The 20266-nt window shown below is 39.7% G+C and overlaps 1 protein-coding gene across 1 annotated transcript in view; it reads left to right on the forward strand.

Annotated features, from left to right (window-relative positions):
• The window catches only part of LOC110052563 (uncharacterized), an 83233-nt gene that overhangs the window by 11809 nt on the left and 51158 nt on the right, over window positions 1-20266 (forward strand). Inside the window, exons 4-18 of the mRNA XM_089285764.1 lie at window positions 5377-5487; window positions 9538-9666; window positions 9925-10181; window positions 10913-11036; window positions 11681-11812; window positions 12084-12340; window positions 12924-13038; window positions 13446-13571; window positions 14077-14336; window positions 14539-14629; window positions 14973-15362; window positions 16694-17122; window positions 17581-18207; window positions 18555-18947; window positions 19556-19665. Of these exons, the coding sequence (XP_089141890.1) occupies window positions 5400-5487; window positions 9538-9666; window positions 9925-10181; window positions 10913-11036; window positions 11681-11812; window positions 12084-12340; window positions 12924-13038; window positions 13446-13571; window positions 14077-14336; window positions 14539-14629; window positions 14973-15362; window positions 16694-17122; window positions 17581-18207; window positions 18555-18947; window positions 19556-19665 (3528 nt within the window). The 5' untranslated portion in view covers window positions 5377-5399. The remainder of the gene's footprint in view (window positions 1-5376; window positions 5488-9537; window positions 9667-9924; window positions 10182-10912; window positions 11037-11680; window positions 11813-12083; window positions 12341-12923; window positions 13039-13445; window positions 13572-14076; window positions 14337-14538; window positions 14630-14972; window positions 15363-16693; window positions 17123-17580; window positions 18208-18554; window positions 18948-19555; window positions 19666-20266) is intronic.

The following is a 20266-nucleotide window of genomic DNA, read 5'->3' on the forward strand; positions in this document are numbered from 1 at the left end:
GCTTTTCCAACTTTTCAAAGATACTTCTTTTAACCCTCTCCCAAATGTACACACGTGTATTTCACTTGTGGAAAACTATCGATTTGCAAGGTGTTTTGGTTGGAGATTCTCGCCCATATCAACTTTCTTTTCTCTCGTCACTTCTCGCGCGTTTACAGACGCGCCACACTCGCGTTTTAGGTGCCGGAATCCCAACCATTGCTTAACTGACTTTTTAAAGATGCTACTTTTAGCCCTCTCCCAAATCTACACACGCGTATTTCACTAGTGGAAGTCCATCGATTTGGACAGTGCTTAAGTGACATTTTCTCGCCCCTATCAACTTTCTGTTCTCTCGTTAGTTCTTGCGCATTTAGATATGCGCCGCGCTCGCGTTTTAAACGCAGGGTCCCAACCATTGCTTAACTAACTTTTTTAAGATGCTACTTTTAGCCCTCCCTTAAATCTACACACGTGTCTTTCACTTCTGGATGTCTATCGATTTGAACAGTGCTTGGGTGTGAAATTCTCGCCCATAACAACTTTTTCTTCTCTCGTAAGTCCTCGCGCGTTTAGAGATGCGCCACTCTTACGTTTTAGGTGCAGGGATCCCAACCACTGCTTAGCGAACTTTAAAGATGCTACTTTTAGCCCTCCCTCGAATCTACACACGTGCATTTCATTTGTGGAAAACTATGGACTTGCATAGTGTTTGGGTTGGACATTCTCGCCTATATCAACTTTCCTTTTTCTTGTAGGTTCTTGCGCGTTTAGAGATGCGCCATACTCGCGTTTTAGGTGAGAAAATCCCAACTAATCCTTACCTAACTTTTTAAGATGCTACTTTTAGCCCTGTCTCAAATCTACACACGTGTATTTCAATTGTAGAAGTCTATCGATTTGCACAGTGCTTCGGTGAGAGATTCTCACCCCTATCAACTTTCCTTTCTCTCGTAAGTTCTCGCGCGTTTAGAGATGCGCCACACTCGCGTTTTAGGTGCGGAAATCCCAACTACGGCTTGCCTAACTTTTTAGAGATGCTACTTTTAGCCCTCCCCCAAATCTACACACGTGTATTTCACTGTGAAAAACTATCGATTTGCACAATGTTTGCGTTGGACATTCTCGACCATATCAACTTTCTTTTCTCTCGTAAGTTTTCGCGCGTTTAGAGATGCGCCACACTCGCGTTTTAGGTGCGAGAATTCCAACTAATGCTTACCTAACTTTTTAAAGATGCTACTTTTAGCCCTCTCCCAAATCTACACGTGTATTTCAGTTGTGGAAGTCTATCGATTTGGACAGTGCTTAGGTGAGATTTTCTTGCCCCTATCAACTTTCTTTTCTCTCGTTAGTTCTCGCGCGTTTAGAGATGCGCCGCACTCGCCTTTTACGTGCAGCCATCCCAACGAATGCTTACCTAGCTTTTTAAAGATGCTACTTTTAGCCCTCCCCCAAATCTACACACGTGTATTTCACTTCTGGAAAACTATCGATTTGCACAGTGTTTGGGTTGGACATTCTCGAACATATCAACTCTCTTTTCTGTCGTAAGTTTTCGCGCGTTTAGAGATTCGCCACTCTCGCGTTGTAGGTGCGGGAATCCCAACCAAAGCTTACCTAACTTTTTAAAGATGCTACTTTTAGCCCTACCCCAAATCTACACACGTGTATTTGACTTGTGGAAGTCTATCGATTTCGACAGTGCGTAGGTGAGATTTTCTCGTCTTTATCAACTTTCTTTTCTCTCGTTAGTTCTTGCCCATTTAGAGATGCGCCGCACTCGCGTTTTAGGGGCAGGGATCCCAAACAATGCTTACCTAACCTTTTAAAGATACTACTTTTAGCCCTCCGCCAAATCTACACACGTGTATTTCACTTGTGAAAGTCTATCGATTTCGACAGTGCGTAGGTGAGATTTTCTCGTCTTTATCAACTTTCTTTTCTCTCGTAAGTTCTTGCTCGTTTAGAGATGCGCCACATTCGCGTTTTAGGTGCAGAGATCCCAACCAATGCTTACCTAACCTTTTAAAGATGCTACTTTTAGTCTTCTCCCAAATCTACACCCGTGTATTTCACTTGTCGAAAACTATTGATTTTTACAGTGTTTGGGTTGGACATTCCCGACCATATAAACGTTCTTTTCTCTCGTAAGTTCTCGCGCGTTAAGAGACGCGCCACACTGGCATTTTAGGTGTGGGAATCCCAACCAATGCTTACCTAACTTTTTAAAGATGCTACTTTTAACCCTCCCCCAAATCTACATACGTGTATTTTACTTGTGGAAGTCTATCGATTTGGACAGTGCTTGGGTGAGAGACTCTCGCCCATAGCAACTTTCTTTTCTGTTGTAAGTTCTTGCGCGTTTAGAGATGCGCCACACTCGCGTTTTAGGTGCAGAGATCCCAACCAATGCTTACCTAACTTTTTAAAGATGTTACTTTTAGCCCTCCCTAAAATCTAAACACGTGTATTTCACTTATGGAAAACTATCGATTTTCACAGTGTTTGGGTTGGACATTCTCGACCATATCAACTTTCGTTTCTCTCTTAAGTTCTCGCGCGTTAAGAGACGCGCCACACTCGCGTTTTAGGTGCGGAATCCCAACCAATGCTCACCTAACTTTTTAGAGATGCTACTTTTGGCCCTCCCCCAAATCTAGACATGTGTATTTCACTTGTGGGAAACTATCGATTTGCACAGTGTTTGGGTTGGACATTCTCGCCCACATAACTTTCTTTTCTCAAGTAATTTCCTGCGCCTCTAGAGATGCGCCACAATCCCGTTTCAGGCGCAGGGATCCCAACTAAAGCTTACCTAACTTTTTAAAGATACTACTTTTAGCTCTCTCCTAAATCTACACACGTGTATTTCTCTTGTGGAAGTCTATCGATTTTGGACAGTATATGCTACCTCCATGAGAGGGGGCAAGATGAACCAGATCTTGCGCTTTGACTGGCTACCCGAGCAGACAAGGTAGCGTTATCTTACTCGCTCGGGATTAACCACTGTGTCCCGCAAGAAAATAATATATTTGTTTTGGGCCAGGCTTGTTAGGACAGATTGGCTAGATATTGGCCTCGTTCTTTTCTATTTTTTGCGTGTTTATCTACAAACGTACAACAGAAGAACTTGGCGGATATCCAGCCATATTGACGCCACGTTTGGTCAATTACCCAACTTTATTATATGACTAGCTCCGTGAGCGGGCAAGATGAATCAAATCCTGCGGTGTGATTGGCTACCCGAGCGGGCAAGATGGAGCTATCTTGCCTGCTCAGGACTACCCGCCGTGTCCCGCGGGAAAATTGCCCCGAAAGCCATATAACAAATCCTGTATTTATGGATCGTCTCGGTCCATAAACACGCAAAAAAAAAGAACTTACCTCACACTTGGTCAATAACCCATACGTATTTCCTAAGGAACATTAACCCTAAAAAGAAAATGTGCGGCGTGCCACACGAGGCAAAGAAAAATTATTTGTCCTTGGGATTCTCTGTCGTGACCTCCAGCTTTTGTAATTAATAGCAAACCTTTTCCATCCAGAACTACCGGCAGTGATTGAAAAATGCACTTGATAGCGCGACTAAAATTAATGCACATGTGCGAGATCTCTAAATTGGGTAAAATCTTCACTGATATACCTTTGGTAATAGATCATCACAGAAAACTTTCTGAGCACTTAATTTCCTGTTTTGACGCATTTCGTATTTGACATGTCACTGCGATCATTTGTATTTTAAATCGTCGCTTTAGGAACCTGAATCGGATCGTTATTATTGTAAAATGGTCTTCACAAAATTCAAATGTTGTCGAAAACGCCCAGGGCGACAAGACAGCTCACTGAAATTCATTGATATCGTGCCCGTCCGTCGTTTTAAGTCGTTTTTACCCGCACGTAAAAATTAGTTGTGACGCTACTGTGCACCTGCTCAACTTGCGAAATCCAACCTTTTAAAACATCAAGAACGTGCCACGGAAGCAAATTAAACAAGACAAATGAGAACAGGGTAAGCCCAATAATTGGCCGAGAGTGTTGTCAGTTTAGCATTCTGTCCTTAAACGTAGAAATAATGTTCTTGCCAGCGAGACTACACGAGAGTACTTTAATTAACTGTCATTTGAAGTTCCCTGCTCAATGTTCACGAACAATAGAAACGTCGCCGCAAAGACCAGCTGTTTAAGTATGCTAAGTCGCAACTTCCTCTGTGCCGCATAATTGGTAATTTGCACGCAAACTACTTTGTTGAACACGTGTTTGAAATCTTTCAGTTTTTGTCTTTCATCAGACTTAGCTTATCGGAGATAACAAGGAAATATCGTACACGCGTCTACGGCTATTCAGTATTCCAAGCCTATTTTCGTGTCGGAAATTTATTATTCAGCTTGCGACAATAATTAGTGGGCCTTGGTCTAAACTTAGACTTAAATATATCATATTCAATAATTTTAGTGCCATGAATTTAAATATTTCAATGTTATAATTATTCCACATGCCTGTAAATTAGCTGATTATTTTAAGGGGTGTTATTCACAGGAAAGCATTTTCTTATTCACAGGAAAGTATTTTTCCCCGCTGTAAGTACCGTGTATCCTGCTAACGTCTCATAAATTGCGTGGACTTCGATTTTTTCCGGGCAACCTCCAATCTTTCGGTGCTTTGGCAAAAAAGTTTAGATGATTTACCCTCGAGTTTTCCAACCAATTCTACTTCCCTTAATGACACCATACCTCCTGCCATTTTAAGTTCTCTACTTGATGTTTACAAATAATAGAGAGGTCGCCAAAAAAACCTCATTGAAAAATTTTGTAATCAAGAGAACTTTCTAATTTGAACATTTCACTTCTTCTTTGTCTAAGTTTCAGCTTGAAAATCTTAACTTAGCGACTGCCACAGTGTTGACTACTGGGTCACTGGTCATTTTTACCCTGTAAAGTTTTGTTATTTTAAATGTAGGCCTCCTCAGATTCTGCCAATCCAGAATACATCCCAGGTAGTTCTCTTCATATGGGTAAATAAATATTGATGTTACGACTAGCATGCGTGTGATAGCAATATTAAAAGACTCGCCATTGGGTATTCCTATATCGCTTACACAATATTCTGTCATCGTACACTTGGTGTTTTTCTACCGGGTAACAAATTGGAAACATGGATGCCTCCGGCTGCTTAAAACATGTAATAGACGAAGCCGCGAGGTTTTCTGGATTTCAATCGCTTCTCGGAATTCATTAATAGGGAATTTTAAGAACAGAACAACTTCAACATCGAGCTCAGGTGGTACAAAAACAGTTTGAACACACCGATACAAATTGACCTGACTTGTAAATTCTTAATTGTCAATCGACAACAAGAAACCTTAAACCACTATTTATTATTTTCTCTTTTTTTCAGATACTGCGTAACAGGTTTGGAAAATGATGATTTTTCGTCAGGAAACGTTTATATTATTACTCACGTTTGAATTTTTCGCAATACAAAGTGGCTCTTCGCAAGCAATTACTGGTAGGTTAGTTTTTTCTACAACTCCTGTAACACAACATAGATTCACAAACTAATTAACACTCTTGTGGAGAGTAGTGCAATAGGAATCTTCGAAATTGCAAAATTTCCTCCAATCAGTTTGTATATGTACTCTTTTGATGAATCGGGTCAATTTTTTTAATATTAGCATTGGTTTCCAAAATTATTGATTATTGAACGGTAAAACCGCCGATTTTAAATTTCCTTTGGATCCGAAAAAATCTTACCAAAACACCAAGGTCTGTTAATTGAGTAACCGAGGAGTTACTGTTATACTGAAACTCTTTTCAGAATTCTACATGAAGAAAAGCAATTATCCGTCCCGTTGGATAAAAGAATTTTTCCTTTCAGTATTATGAAAATTCGTAATCATTTGTTATTAGCCTAAAATAAATAGAAGAAGAAACTTTATTTGAAGCTTTCAAAAGCATCAAGGTTTTGCAAACAATTTTCACTTGCAGGTAACATTTAACAAAACTATGATAGTCAAAGATGATTTTTCCTTTTTGGCGTTATTTGATGTGCCTTATAAAATAATATTGATGAAGGAGTCTTTTTCTTCACAGTACATGTATGTTATTTGATTCTTAGTTTGTTAATGCAGCTGTTGTTCCTTTACAACCTTGCTATCTACTGATTCGCAATTATCTAGCAACAAAGACAAATGTCTTACTAATTTTTTTACCGTTAATTCAGTTCCAAACGTATGCAGTGGTTTGCTGTGAGCCTAGATTACTGGCTGGCGAGTTCAAACTTCGTATCAACTACATTTATAACATAGCCTTAGCAAAGCGTGCGTTCTGATTGGCTAATACGCGCGATCCATTTGCCCGTGGGTTGCACGCTGACGTCAGTTTGTTTATTTGTACTTTATCTCGGCAATTTCTTTCACCGAATTTACCCCTTTTTGAAACGTAATTCCTTTATTTTTTCTCCTAAAATATGGAAAAATCTAGTAATTCTTCTGGAGATGAGGAAGATAATTTCTGTGAGCTACCAAATTTCGAGCTCAAGTTTTTTGCCGGGCCTCCACGTAAGAGATTTTCTGAATTAAGCGAGCAGGAGATGAGTCAGCTGGTTGAGCAGACACTCGGAGAAGACCAAGAAAACATCAAACTGGTCTTTATCAACCTTTCGAGGTTAGTAATGCAAAGCGACAGCTTTAGAGAGAATTTTTCAGCGATTTGAGGACAAAAAAATTCAGCACAAGCTTTCATTGTATAACTTTTCTGGCGTCGAAAGCCATTTAAGACTTAAATACTTTGGGCGAGCAAAACTTGTACATGAGATTTTTGGCAAATTTCTGTTTTTAGTTAAATCTTACATACGAAGTCCTTCTGTTCCAAAAACGTTAAAGAAAATATTTTCACTGAGTTTAGATAAAGGAAGTTTTATCAAATATTTGTAGTCTCTGATGAATTATTTCAGTTCCCGGGTTTCAGTTTTGCTCGATTGCTCCATCGTGAATTGAACTCGACGTGAAGAAACGGCCGCTTGAATAAACGACTGCATCGTGCACAAATGCAAATTATATTTCTAACATTTTTCTTTAAGCCTCGGTTTTCTGTTCATTTAAGCTTATTTTTACCATATAACGAAAGCAACAGAGATATTGTTTAAAATCCACTCAGCCCTAGACACGCAACTTAAAGCCTTTTAATAAGCTTATATCGATTTAAAACGATGTGGAAACGAAAACGTAACCCACAAACCTGCTATTAAAGAAGAGCATCTCAAACAGCTCAAAGCCAGGGGTGCTTGTTCGCTTTCTTCCTCACTCTCGCTTTTAAGAAGTGTCCGGTTCCATATTGTTCTTTTTTTCCTTTGCCGAAGAGACCCTGAAGGAGAGAAAACTCAACCACCAAAAACTTCAACCATGCACTATTGAAAATGTGCAGTTTGTCTTCACTGACTCTTCGGAAAACCCATCCAAATTTAACTAACTTTTCAGAAACGCTTTTCCCGACTACGATTTTCGTGTGTTGTCAGCTTGGTATTTAGGTTAAGTGAGCCGTTTGAAGTTGTTTGTTTGTCGGAGATCGAGAAATGGTAAACTAACTCACCGCGATCCAAGAAAAATTTTGATCTGTCGCTTTGTCGGATTTTTGTATGAATATTTTCGCGCGGTTTATCGTGCTTTTGACTTCATGTAAGCAGGATGAGATTTAATAAATACTTCCATCCGATAGCAAAGATGTTAGAAGTCTCAATGCTATAAAAGAAATTGTAAGAGTGCAGCGTGCAACTATCGAGTTATGGATGCACTTGGGAGGTTTGCTAAGCACTCAAGAGGCTTGAGTCACACCCGGACGCTTCTTTCGTCCGTAGCAGCCTCCAGCGTGCATCCACAACTCTATAGTTGCACGCCGCACGCTTACCATTTCTTAATTATAAGAACATCGTTGGTTTTTTGCTCCTTTGTACCTGATATTCTTGACGTAATGATGAAATGGTCACAGTGCTTTGTAAAAGAAAAACAATGGGAACTGCGATGTTGTTTTATTCGCGTCCTTTCCCGAGATAACATTAGGGAGTTTAAAAAGAAGAAAAAAAAAAAACACGACGGCAACAGAAACGGGAACGTCGCTAAAAAATGGTTTAATGTGTAGAACAATGGCTGTGTACGTGCAGTATAATTCTTAGTACATTTCTTTGCGTTCCAGTGTAAAACAACAACGTGAAATGACCAAATTTTGCATTGTCTGGAGAACGTGAAGCATGACGGCTAATTGTTTAAATTTTATTTCAATTTTATCGTTATGTCCCAGATTCAGTTTCGTGATAGTTTTGACAGTGATAGGCATGGGTCGCGCTAGAGCGAATTCAGTTTGTCTCGGTTACCAAAAATTGGGTCAAAATTGGAGTATTTCCTAATGCGACCCCTACGAGCAAACTTTGGAAAAATTTGTGAGTGGACCAAGAAGATCAAAGACGCCGTAGTGTATGGGTGGGGCAGGCAGGTTTTTTTCCAAAATCGCCCAAAGAAAACAAAAATTTATTAAACGTGTCAACTGCGTGTTTCTTTAAGGAAATTGATGGACAGTATGCCTTCAAGGGAAAGCATCATTGTTTACAAAAGCGTTTTATCAGTGTTTACACAAGAATTTAGCCTTGTCGTGTGGCTTCATGTGCGAACGGAAAACGAACCCAAAAAAAATTGGTCAGCGCCGATATTTTTGGGTCTTTCGGACCGACCAAAAAAACAAAATTCGCTCTGGTGTGACCCGTGCCATAATCAAATTTAATGACTTTACTGTGCCGCGAGATCGGTAGGTAAAATAAAAAGTCATTTTTTAATCGACGTTGTCCTCGGTATCGCCGACGCGGTTACTTAAACCATTTTGTCCTTGTCAAGGCGAGAGTCAACGAGACTGCAAGAAACTCCACAGGACGAAATTCTACGTTTCGGCATTCCTTAAACGCGACGGAAACATGGAACTTGATGTTTCCGTTACATTTACGTTTTGCGGAAACCTGAAATACCAAGTCTTGGCGATTCTATCAAGTTTCCGTCATGTTACCGGAACGGAGATGTCAAGTCGTGTTTCCGTCATATTCAAGTCAGGACGTTTCCGCTGTTGTTCGTTTCCGTTATGTTTCTGCAAACGGATTTTTTATATCCTTGTTGAATCTTTGCAAAGAAAACAAACCGATGATTGTTTTGTGCATCTTAATATTTTGACGAATTTGAAACGTTAAGAAACTGCAGTTATCAATGAAATTATTAATATGGATTTTCAGAACAACAGTAGTGAGAAAGTTTGTATATGAATTAGCAACTCCGGCTGCTGGTACGACTCGCAAAGAAATAAAATTAATATTATGACACAACATGAAATCACAAATCGCGGATACTGAGGGGACTGAGAGGCGGTAGAAAGAAAACGGTCAGTGTACTGACTTTGCAATTATGCCGCGTCATATTCAAGCCGATCTATGCACGTATGAAAACAAGTTCCAACAATATGTGGACAATCACAAGGGAAATTCAAAGGATCTTTTAATTTGTAGCTTCACGATCTCTCTTGTTAGGAAACTGTCCTTTTGATGAGAACACACTCTGCAGTTGGTCAAACGACAAAGATACCGACCACTTTGATTGGAAGCTTAGGCGAGGGAGCGCGCCAAGCAGCAACACAGGACCGGCCAGCGATCATTCAGGTTGAGAACTGAGTCCAAACTTGACGTTTAATATACTTTAATATCTTTTCTTTCCCACCTTATTTGTTGGTGAACTAAAGTAGATGTTGCAAAAAATTAGCTTATGTAATTGAAGTCTGCGTTTTCTTTATTTATGGATCAGTATTATTATTCTTGCTTTCAGCTGTATTGAAAAAAAACACCTGGTGTCCATTTACGTTTAGCTCCCGCCTGATTTTAATCTCATAATTTAATGCATTAACATCACTCTTCTCCTAGGTAATGGCTTATATATCTACATCGAAACGTCACATTCTCGTAAATACGACGAGAAGGCCAGGCTCAACAGCCCTTGGATGAGAGGCCCCAGACAGATGACGTTTTACTACTCCATGTACGGCAGCACTATTGAGTCCCTGTCTGTGTATGTTAGAATCAGTGGCAGTGAAGAAAGGATATGGAGTCGCCATGGAAACCAGTTATCAAGCAACTGGATCGAGGGCTGTGTGGCTATAAACTACAATGGCACCTACCAGGTAGAACCGTTTTATATTTATTTATGTAAAGTTGTAGAAGAAAATGATGTGCACTTGCAGTAGCCAATTTAGAGTGAGCGCTAAATATGGGTTACTGACCGAACGAGCTTGGCTAAAGGTTTACTGCAAATATGGAAAAAGAACACTATTTTCTTTCTTACACAGCGAGTGATCCCGATAGTGCCATCTAGTTCATCTAGCTAACAGCAGCGCATTACTTGGGTCATCTTTCTCGTTTAATATAGTGAATGTCCATGCTGTAAGCAAAAACAACAATCTATTTTTGATATTATAAACCAAGTTTAGGGTCTTTATATATGCTTGTCTAAGTTAATCCTTAATTTAATTCTTAAATATCTCTATTAAAAGTAAAGAAAAAGCAAAAACAAAAACACGCACAATATCCACCCAAACTGCGGCAAAATTCTTGAAAGGAATAAAAATAATTAGAAGTCCACGATTGTTCTGGTATCTTTACATTCAACCATTCACACAAACGTGACTCTGTCAACGAAAACATGGAGTAACCACTGGTATATATGCCGCTGTTGAGATCTATTGGGAGCCGAAACACGAAGTAGTGATTTTGAATTTGAAATTCATCGTCCACCAAAGAAGAATCAGAAATACTGATGGCTCAAAAATGTTATAACTTTTTAAGCTCTAGATCAGTTCAGTACGTAAGCTTTTCACCCCTTTTCAAAATTAATTTCTCTATTTACTTACTGCAGGTTGTAATCGAAGGTGTGGCTGGCGTGACATTTTCTTCTAACATCGCCGTGGATGACCTCGATTTCAGCACGAACTTGACTTGTGTCTCTGTCGGCAAACCTACGCCACCTGAAACATTTGAAGGTATTGTTTTCCGTACTGGAGGTTATTCTCACACCTGTTCATTAGGCTCGCGTTACGCTCTCTACTAGACACAGTCCTGATCGTAAAGACCAGGGTCGGGTTGTTCAAAGCAACCCAGGATTAGCGAGAATTTTAATCCTAGTTCTGTAACTTTTCGGTGAGTTTTTCTGTTTTATACTGTTTTTCCTTCAGTATTGAGTGTGAATGATCTCAAACTACACAAAACATACGCGGTTAAAAACGAGGAAAATTAATACTTCGGTTAACTTTTAATCCTGGGTTAGCGTTTACCGGCAACCCGGCTCAGGCAGTTAGAATGTTTCATAAGGTAGTTTACTTGAAGTTCTCTTCTTTATGGATCATATTCACAATCTCGGTATTGGACTGGGACTAGCTTGCAACTGAGGCTAATGCGGGGAATCTTTTCGAATGTAAATGACATTAATTTTTTTTTTATAATGATATCCCCCCCCCCCCCTACATGAGCCTCCATTACAAACTAGTTCCAGTCCAATACCGAGAATACGAATATGGTCTATTCACACCGTAAAGGTCTGAAGTTGTGCTAACGTGAATAAACAAGTCCTTTTTCATAAGATTAACTTTTTCTTCATAGTTGGCTGTTCTTTCCTTTTTAATTCTAGTGAACTGTACCTTCGATGAGAGCTACTGTGGATGGCGTAACTTGCTAACACCGTCCAAGGAACAAATCAGCTGGAACCGTCAGAGGCCTGGAAACCAAAGCCTAGGAATTGGACCGAGACAGGATCACACTGGTAACCAAGTCATGTTTCAATGTAGGGAATCTTAATTGGCTATTGTCACATTGTACACCTAAGTTCTCTTTGCATTAGCGAAAGCTGTTCATCGGGTTAAAACAAGAAAAGGTTGTTTTTTGAAAAAGAAATAAAAATTATGCACAGTTAAACAGAAGTCGAGTGTTATTCAATCTGGAAAAAAAAAATAATGATTTTTCAGGGTTGTCCACTCTTTGCCCTACAGCGACTATTTTCTAACAACAATCTTATTCTTTTGTCTTCACAGGAGGTGGAGAATATATTTACGTTGACGAATCACAATCTTCTCAAGTGAATCAGTCTACCCAACTGTTGAGTCCGCTCATCCGGGGACCAAAATGCCTCCGTTTCTATTACTTCGTGTATGGAGGCGGAATTGGAAACCTTGATGTGTTTCTTTGGCCTCGAGAAGAACAAGACAATTACTTGATGTGGCGAGGGTCAGGTGAACAGGGTAACGTCTGGCTGAGGGCTAGTGTCGATGTAGGATACACTGGCGAGTCTCAGGTAGGCAGGGAGAAATTTGTAGGGGCTATGTGATGACATAGTCTGAATCTATTTTGCGTTGCAGGCAGATTGAAAAAGTTATCAATTTGATAACTTGCCCATGAGTAAGGATGGTTATGGTTTGTCTGTGTTAAACACCAAATCACTGATAGCCAAAACGCCTTAATTAATAGTTAGAACATCTCGCAGTTATTCTTTCATTTGAAAACAAATACAGCTATTAAAGCTTTTGTTGTTGTTGCTGTCTTTGTTTTGAAGTAAAAAACAATGTCTTATTAGACCCAGGTAGTGGCAAGATAGGCATGTTTGCATGATTAGTTAGGATCCGGGATTGGCTCTGGGTGGTGACTAGCATTTCCTGGGTAAAAAAAAGTGGATTATACTTGAAAAAAAGCTTCTAAGTGTCGCTAAATTGGTATTTAGTCGTTTACGAAAGAGAGACGTGCTGGGTGAATAGTCAACGATGAGCTAGAGAATCAGTCAATAGGCAGAATTGCAAGAGAGTACGATGAAAATCTAGTTTATGACCGTTACGACAAACTGGACACTGAATGACAGTGCTCCTGTCTTTATTATATTGCAGGTTTCCTTCCAGGCAACAATTGGTAGAAACTATTCAGGAGGTATAGCCGTAGATGACGTCTCATTAACTAATGGACTTTGTGAAGATGAAAGTGAACCTCAGAACAATCGACAAGGTATCAATCTTACCTCTAGCCATTAATTTTGTGGGGGTGCGGTGGCTAATTGTTAGCGTGCTCGCCTCTGGAACGAGTGGTCCTGATTGGAGCTCCTGCCAAGGTGTTATGTTGTGTTCTAGGGTACATGTAGGAACAGGTCTATAAATGGGTGCTGGGGGTAACCCTGCAATGGACTAACATTCCATCCAGGGGTAAGTTGAAATACACCTAGTCGCTTTATGCTACTGAAACGGGGGATAAGCGCCGGCCTTATCTGCCACTTGGGTCGTGCGAAGTCTTTACCTGGCTTAAATACATATGGCAATATATTTCAGTCTCTTTAAATGAATACGTGTATGTCTAATGAGGAAACTGAAATTTCTGTGTCGATAAAGTTTAAGATTTGTGTGTCCTTTTTAATCAAGGAAATTGCAACTTTGATACCAACTTCTGCTTCTGGAGGAATGACTTATTGTCCAGTTTCACATGGACGCAGCTAAGCGATGACACTCCGAGTTGGGAGACTGGACCAAGTGCCGATCATACATCAGGTGACTCATCAGGTTGAACTGTCATGCATGAGACACCCTTGTGTGATAAGCAGTGTCAGTGCTGTGTGGTTTGTAAATTTGTATGGCCTATTTCGTCTCCAGTTATTTTATCAATGTTTTGTTACTTTTTTTCCGCATGGCCTAGCCAGTTAACACGACTAGCATTTGCTATTTTTAAGTAACTTTCCTCTCTAGTATCTGCAAATATTAAACCTGGATCAATTTAATTTTCTCATACAGCTGTAAAACAAAGAGCACAAATTAGGATTGTTGTTGTTTTGTCTAGTTCCGGATTACTTTGCTTCATTCAAAATAATATCTCTATTATTCCTAATACCACATCAACCTTTATTGTTTTCGGTCTTGTAAATGAAAGAAATGAAAGTAGATTTGAAAGAAAGAAAAAGGAGGGCAAAAGGACAGAAACTTAGGACATTACATCTTTACCTCACGAAAATTACCATTATTTCACTTATATAAATATTTTTTTCTTGGTCAAATTAAGGAACCGGTGGGTACGTTTATATTGAAACGTCTAGTCCACGACTGCCGGGAGACACTGCGAGACTTGCAAGTCCGTGGATGCGGGGACCTCAGTGCCTGACGTTCTTTTATCACATGTATGGTGCCACCATGGGCTGTGTTGTTATATACATAAAAAGCCAGTCTACAAACGGGTTAAAACCAGTTTGGCTGAGATCGCAAGATCAAGGAAACCGTTGGATACAAGGGCAAATAAGCATCAACGAGACTTCAAGTTATCAAGTGAGCTTTAAAACGTTTGTTTACAGCATTTGAATAACAAAAGAAGAAAAATCAGGCAAAATATCATGTCCTTAGTCCCAGGTCAACAAATACTGAACATTCGCTGTTAATATCATTCGCAAAGTTTAGTATCATCGGTTAATTCGCCCTTGAGGATATGTCTTCTGAACGAGGTTGCCTTTCTTTTCCGTTCCTTTTCTAGATCATTGTCGACGGAATTAGAGGTAGCAGTTATCAGGGGGATGCAGCATTGGACGACGTTTCCTTTGAAAGAGGAAATTGTCAACAAAAAGGTACTAATGGTGCACCTACATTTATTTCGTGGGATCGATTTCTCAGTTCAAATCTGACGTCCCAAGCCAAAGTTATCAACAAATCAAACGTGAGATTAGAAATTACTTAGAAGGCTATAAACGTGTAGGTTATTGTTATTGTTATTGTTACTTGTTTAACTGTGGGTCATTTCTTTTTGTGTTGACTTGCAACATTGTCAGTGTTGTCCTGTGTCGTTATGGTTGTCTATGTCAGCTGGTAAATGAAAACACTAACGCTTGCTATTAATCTAGATATACCAAGAAATCAGATTGTATAAAGTTCATCGGTGCATTCATTCATACTTGGATATTTCATTCGCAGAAGAGACGACATTCTACGTGTCCTCTTACAAAGGCAAAGACTTCCGAATATCCACTCAACCCTCCAAACAGAGTCTCTCCTCCGAAGAATTCCGTTTCACTCTCGAGCATCCACGAGGAAATCCGAAGGAGACGACATTCTTTATCTACTCTGAAGCTTCCAGCGACCATAGTTTTGTCTCGTCAAAGTTGGATCCGTCTAACTATAACAAGTATCCATTAGATGTTGTTGTCCTAAATAACGAGACAGCGAGTCGCTATTCCAGAAGAGTTTATCTGATTGACAGGAGTAATTATGGGCCAATGATTAGCCTCGATGATCACGGAAATGTATCTTGTTGCAAGGGAAAACAAAACTTCTATTTTTATGCTCACAATGTCACTGCTTTAGGTACGAAAACTCGTTTCCGTGTATTTTAACCTGGCTCTGAAAAGATTTTTGTTAGTTTTTGCTAGATTGTCTTATAGCTTTTACGAGTATCGAAATAATAGTTCGTCTCAGAGAAGGATCGATGGATAGTTAAAGGGACACCGTCACCATTTTTAGCACAATTCTGGAAATCTCAAAAACATATATCAATCTTTGGAAGCTGAACAATAAAGGTTTTATTTTGTAGAGCAGTACCGGGCAAATGAATAGAACCGATTAGGAAGTGAGGATGGCTAACGATGGCGAGGATGGAAACGGATTGTGACTTAGATTTTTTAAAAAACGTCGAAATGTCAGTTTTTCAAAGGTTCAAGTTTGGTTCGTAAATCGTTGAAATTTTGCAAACTTATCGATAATCAGCTGTTTCGTGTTTTAAGTGCCTATGAAGTAAAAAATAATTCCAGCTGATTTGAAAGGCTTTTCAAAGTAAAGAAGAATGGCGTTTTCCTTTTTGGAATATCTTATTTCGTTTTAGAGATATTCACGTTTTTGTATTATAAGTGATGACGTCATAGGTGGTTCCACTAAAACAGTTCAACACTCAATCAAGAATATCTCTAGAAATATTAAAGCAGTGTTCTTTAAACTTGGCACCAGAAATGTACATCACAAAAGAAACAAAATGACACCTGTCATGCCGTCGCCATGACAACAGTTATGCCGCTGGTCCTGTTTTAATTAAAACTAACATTACCAGATTTTATCTTAAACAAGGATCACCCACTCCCAACAATCTAATGGGGAGAGTTAAGACAATATGGGAGTCATGTGTGTTCCCAGCAAGACCCTCTGTCCCTTTTCGAAGGGTTGCAAATTGGCATATTTGGTTTTTCACAGAAAGAGGCTGGAGCCAAAAGTGTTGCCATGACAACAACACAGAAGGTGTCATTCTGTTTCTTTTGTGATGCACATCTGTGGTGTCAAGTTTAAAGAACACTGCTCCAGTATTTCTAGAGATATTCTTGATTCAATGTTTTACTGTTCAAGTGGAACCACCTATGACGTCATCACTTTCCTCATTTGCATAATGCAAAAACGTACATATCTCTAGAACGAAAAAAGATATTCTTAAAAGGGAAACGCCATTCTTCTTTACTTTGATAAGCCTTTCAAATAAGCAGCAATTATTTTTTACTTCATAGGCACTTTAAGCAGTTAAGTTAAGCTCAGTTCGTAGACAGCCAACTATCGAATAAGTTGATAAAAAAAAGGGCGCGTTATATCGTCTGGGTCTTGTTATACGAAGTCAGTCCATCCATCGTGATAGAGGGTCTTTCTGTTTTGTTTTGCAGATCATCGAGCAATTTCCGGATGTGAGCCCAGTTGGTACAAAGCCGGCAAATCGTGTTATCTATTGTCTTTGCCATCAGCTGTGCAGTGGAGCAACGCGCGAACCACCTGTCACCGATTGGATGCCGACCTTGCTGTTGTCGGTGATGGGGACTCTTTGCAAGCCCTAACCCAGCTGCGTAGAGAAATCAAGCTCGAGGACGAAGACTTGTTTGTTGGTTTATTAGGCAGCAAGTTACGCTGGCTCTGGTTAGACGGGGAAAATGTCTCCACTACAGGTGATTTGTGGGGTCCGTACGAACCGAGTGGAGACGGCAAATGTGGGTCTTTCTTGAAAGCCAGGTGGAATTCAAACTGGGATGGATATGGATGGCGATGGAATGATGAACCCTGTGCTTCTAACCATGGGTACATCTGTGAACACCCTCTAGGTATGCACGTGACACATTCCGTCGAAAAGCCAGTCTCTCATATCATTGTCATTTATGCTGGGTTGAATCTGAACAGCCCATTTTCATTATTTTAAAATAGCAGTGTTTTCATTTACAGTGAAACTGTAACTATACATTTTAAGAATAGTTTGTTTCTAACAGAACTACCTACATTTGTTTCACACGTGTATGTAAAGAGTATTCATGTAAGTAAAATAATTAAACTTCACTGACAGGTTTGTTGACCGGATTATTATTGGAATGCATGCCTTCATTTGTTCGTAGAAAAATTTATTGCTCGAGGTGGAAAGTTTTCGTTAAATTCGTCAATCATTCGTGACATTTATCCTGAATGGATTTATTTTATTTTATTTTGAAAACTGCGTGAGTAGTTCCTGACAATTCAAATTTTGACTAAATCTCAGTTCGTTGTTAATGTACGATGTTTCTATTCCAAGCTGTTCCTCTCCCTGTGGCTTTCTTTTCACTGAGTGGAGCCAATGGAACTGTGGACAGGAGTCCAAATGGAGCCACTAAGGCAGTGTCTAGTCACATCAAATTCGCACCAGGTCCTTATGGAAGTCCGAATGGTTCTGTCTTCTTTAGCGGTATTAATAGCAGCTACGTGGAACTGAAAAATGCCGGAGAACTGGATGCTAGGTTTTCGATGAGCGTGTTCGCATGGGTCCATCTTGACAACAGCGATGGCCCGATATTCAAGTATGGTTGTTCCATGTGGGTTTTTAGGGCAACCCTGGGAGTTGAAGTGCGATTTGTGGACAGGAAAACTTTTAAGGTTTATCGACTTTATAAGGAGAACGTTCTCGTAGAAAAAACATGGAATTTCATTGGAACCACATACGACTACCACACGGGTATTGCAGCTGTGTGGGTCAACAACGACACTGTCATGCTCACATCCATCGGAGCAAAGATGGAACTGGCAACTCAGACTGATGTTAGAGTTGGAGCTTCAAGCAACCAAGAAAACCATTTTCGCGGCAGAGTCTCGTGCTTACAATTCTATGATCAGGCGCTTTCGGTGGACCAAATTATCGAAGCTAAAGCAAGGTGTAATCAGAGCAGTAAGCCACGACTGTTTTATAAATTGCTCAGTCAAAGCCTATAATATTCTTTTGTAATTCAACGGTGATTTATTAATAGAGGACTTCAATGGAGGGTAAACATTGTCTCTCAATCGCACTTTCATTCAAAATTGGACGGAAAACCCTGAGCAGAAAACGTAACACCAAAATGATTAGAAGGACTGTGAAGTAGCGAAGTGAAAATTACTCTCACTGAACACCATTCATTTTTGTTAGATACTAGTTGCGAAGTTTTGTTGTTATATCAAGATGATAATTATTATCTGTTATGCTGAGAAATATGTATTTTTGCCACATTTCTGCTTGTTTCTTTTTGTTTTACGCAGCGCCTTTGGCGTGCAGTCCTAACTTTTTCCCTTTCCATGGCGGTTGCTTCCTCGTAAATAACAAGAATACACTAAACTGGCAGCAAGCTTTGGCACAGTGTAAGAGTGAAGGAGGGACCTTGGCCAAGATATCTCGAGAAGGTTTGAGATATGCATTCTCTAACATGTTAGAGAGAATGACACCAAGACCTAGCAACTTCCACTTTGGTCTGATGTCCCGGAATTTGTGGGGATGGATAGATGGCAGCCTGTTAAATGACTCTCTATGGATGCAGGGATATCCTACCCGCAAGGATCCAACCCATAGCTGTGCTGTTCTGTCGTCTGAATCATCGAAGCTGAAAAACGTAGACTGTAAATTAACGTTGAAACCTTTGTGCCAGAAGCCACCAGGTACGTCAGTTGCATGGTCTCTCTTTTTGACTAAATAGGCCATTTCCAAGTGAGGCAATTTATCTCCGAATCATACTACAGAGTGTTTAACTCGATCACATCTTCATTTAAATTTTGAACAAAATGTTGTCCCTAGTAAGAAAGGTACAAGCTTTAAGTTTTACGATAACCAAGTAATGACCTGTCGTTTTCTTCTTCTAATCTTATGACTTTTTTCACTTGGTTTCGTAATCGAGAAATAAGGCTCATGACAACCGTTGATAATAGACTACAATGATTAACAACAATAGCTATATGGAGTAGAGAGCTAGTAGTATTTATCATGACTTACTTACAGTGCCTACTTTGGCGAGTGAGGTTTTGGTGGGGGTGCTATTCGCTACTGCTGTCTCTAATCTCCTGATAACCAAAAACTGGGTAAAGCAAACAGACAAACAAACAAACACATGAACGGACAGATAAAACAAACAAACAGATGACACCATACCAACACTGCAGACTTTTACTAGCAAGATAGTGCAGTTGCCTGACCAGTTACAGGATTACGCTTCAATCTATGATTGATTTGTTAGATTATATTTATTTTTGTTTCACTTTCTTTCGTGCAGTAAGTTCATTGTCACAGGATAGTTTGACACAAAGTTCAAGTGTTCTGTCACCTTTTGATCCCTTCCTGGCCATTGATAGATCTTACACGACTTGCTTTCGTTCAAAGAAGGTAAGAAATAGTAGAAGCGTTAACATACCCCTGAAACGAAACGAAACCGAGGAGGAGGAGGAGGAGGAGGAGGAGGGCTGGAACCCTTACTTTCTCATGACAGTCGCCTCAAACATAACATTCACGTGTCAGATATGAACACAAATGGTTGGATTATTGCATGGGATGATGGTGGAGGCGTGTCAACGTTTCTTTCCACGCGTTATGGTTTCTTCCCCTTTGTTACTGTGCCAGTTCTCTGTAACAATAAATATACGTAATTTCTATTATTCTAGCGAATATTTTTATGGGTGGTACGGTCTGTCCTTCCGTTTGCCGTGTATCAATATTTACATGAAAAGGTTCATTGATCAATAGACCTTTGTTTTAAATGGCTGTATACATTTAAATTAGTAAAGATTGTTTTGAAATCAACTCAAAGACGAGTTGAGTCGTGAATATTTTAATCTCTTCAATTAAAATTGCAAGCCATGCATGAAAAGGGCCTATATGCTGCTCCAGAAAGTCAATCGAATCTTTCGTTTAGTCTGTGAGCATTGACCCTAATTTCATTTGCTTTCTTAGTTGTTTATTGAGTTATTAACACAATTGTAACAATTCA

This window comes from Orbicella faveolata, unplaced genomic scaffold (genome assembly GCF_042242905.1).
Source record: "Orbicella faveolata isolate gen_17 unplaced genomic scaffold, um_ofav_v1 contig_13, whole genome shotgun sequence".
NCBI classification, from domain to species: Eukaryota; Metazoa; Cnidaria; class Anthozoa; order Scleractinia; family Merulinidae; genus Orbicella; species Orbicella faveolata.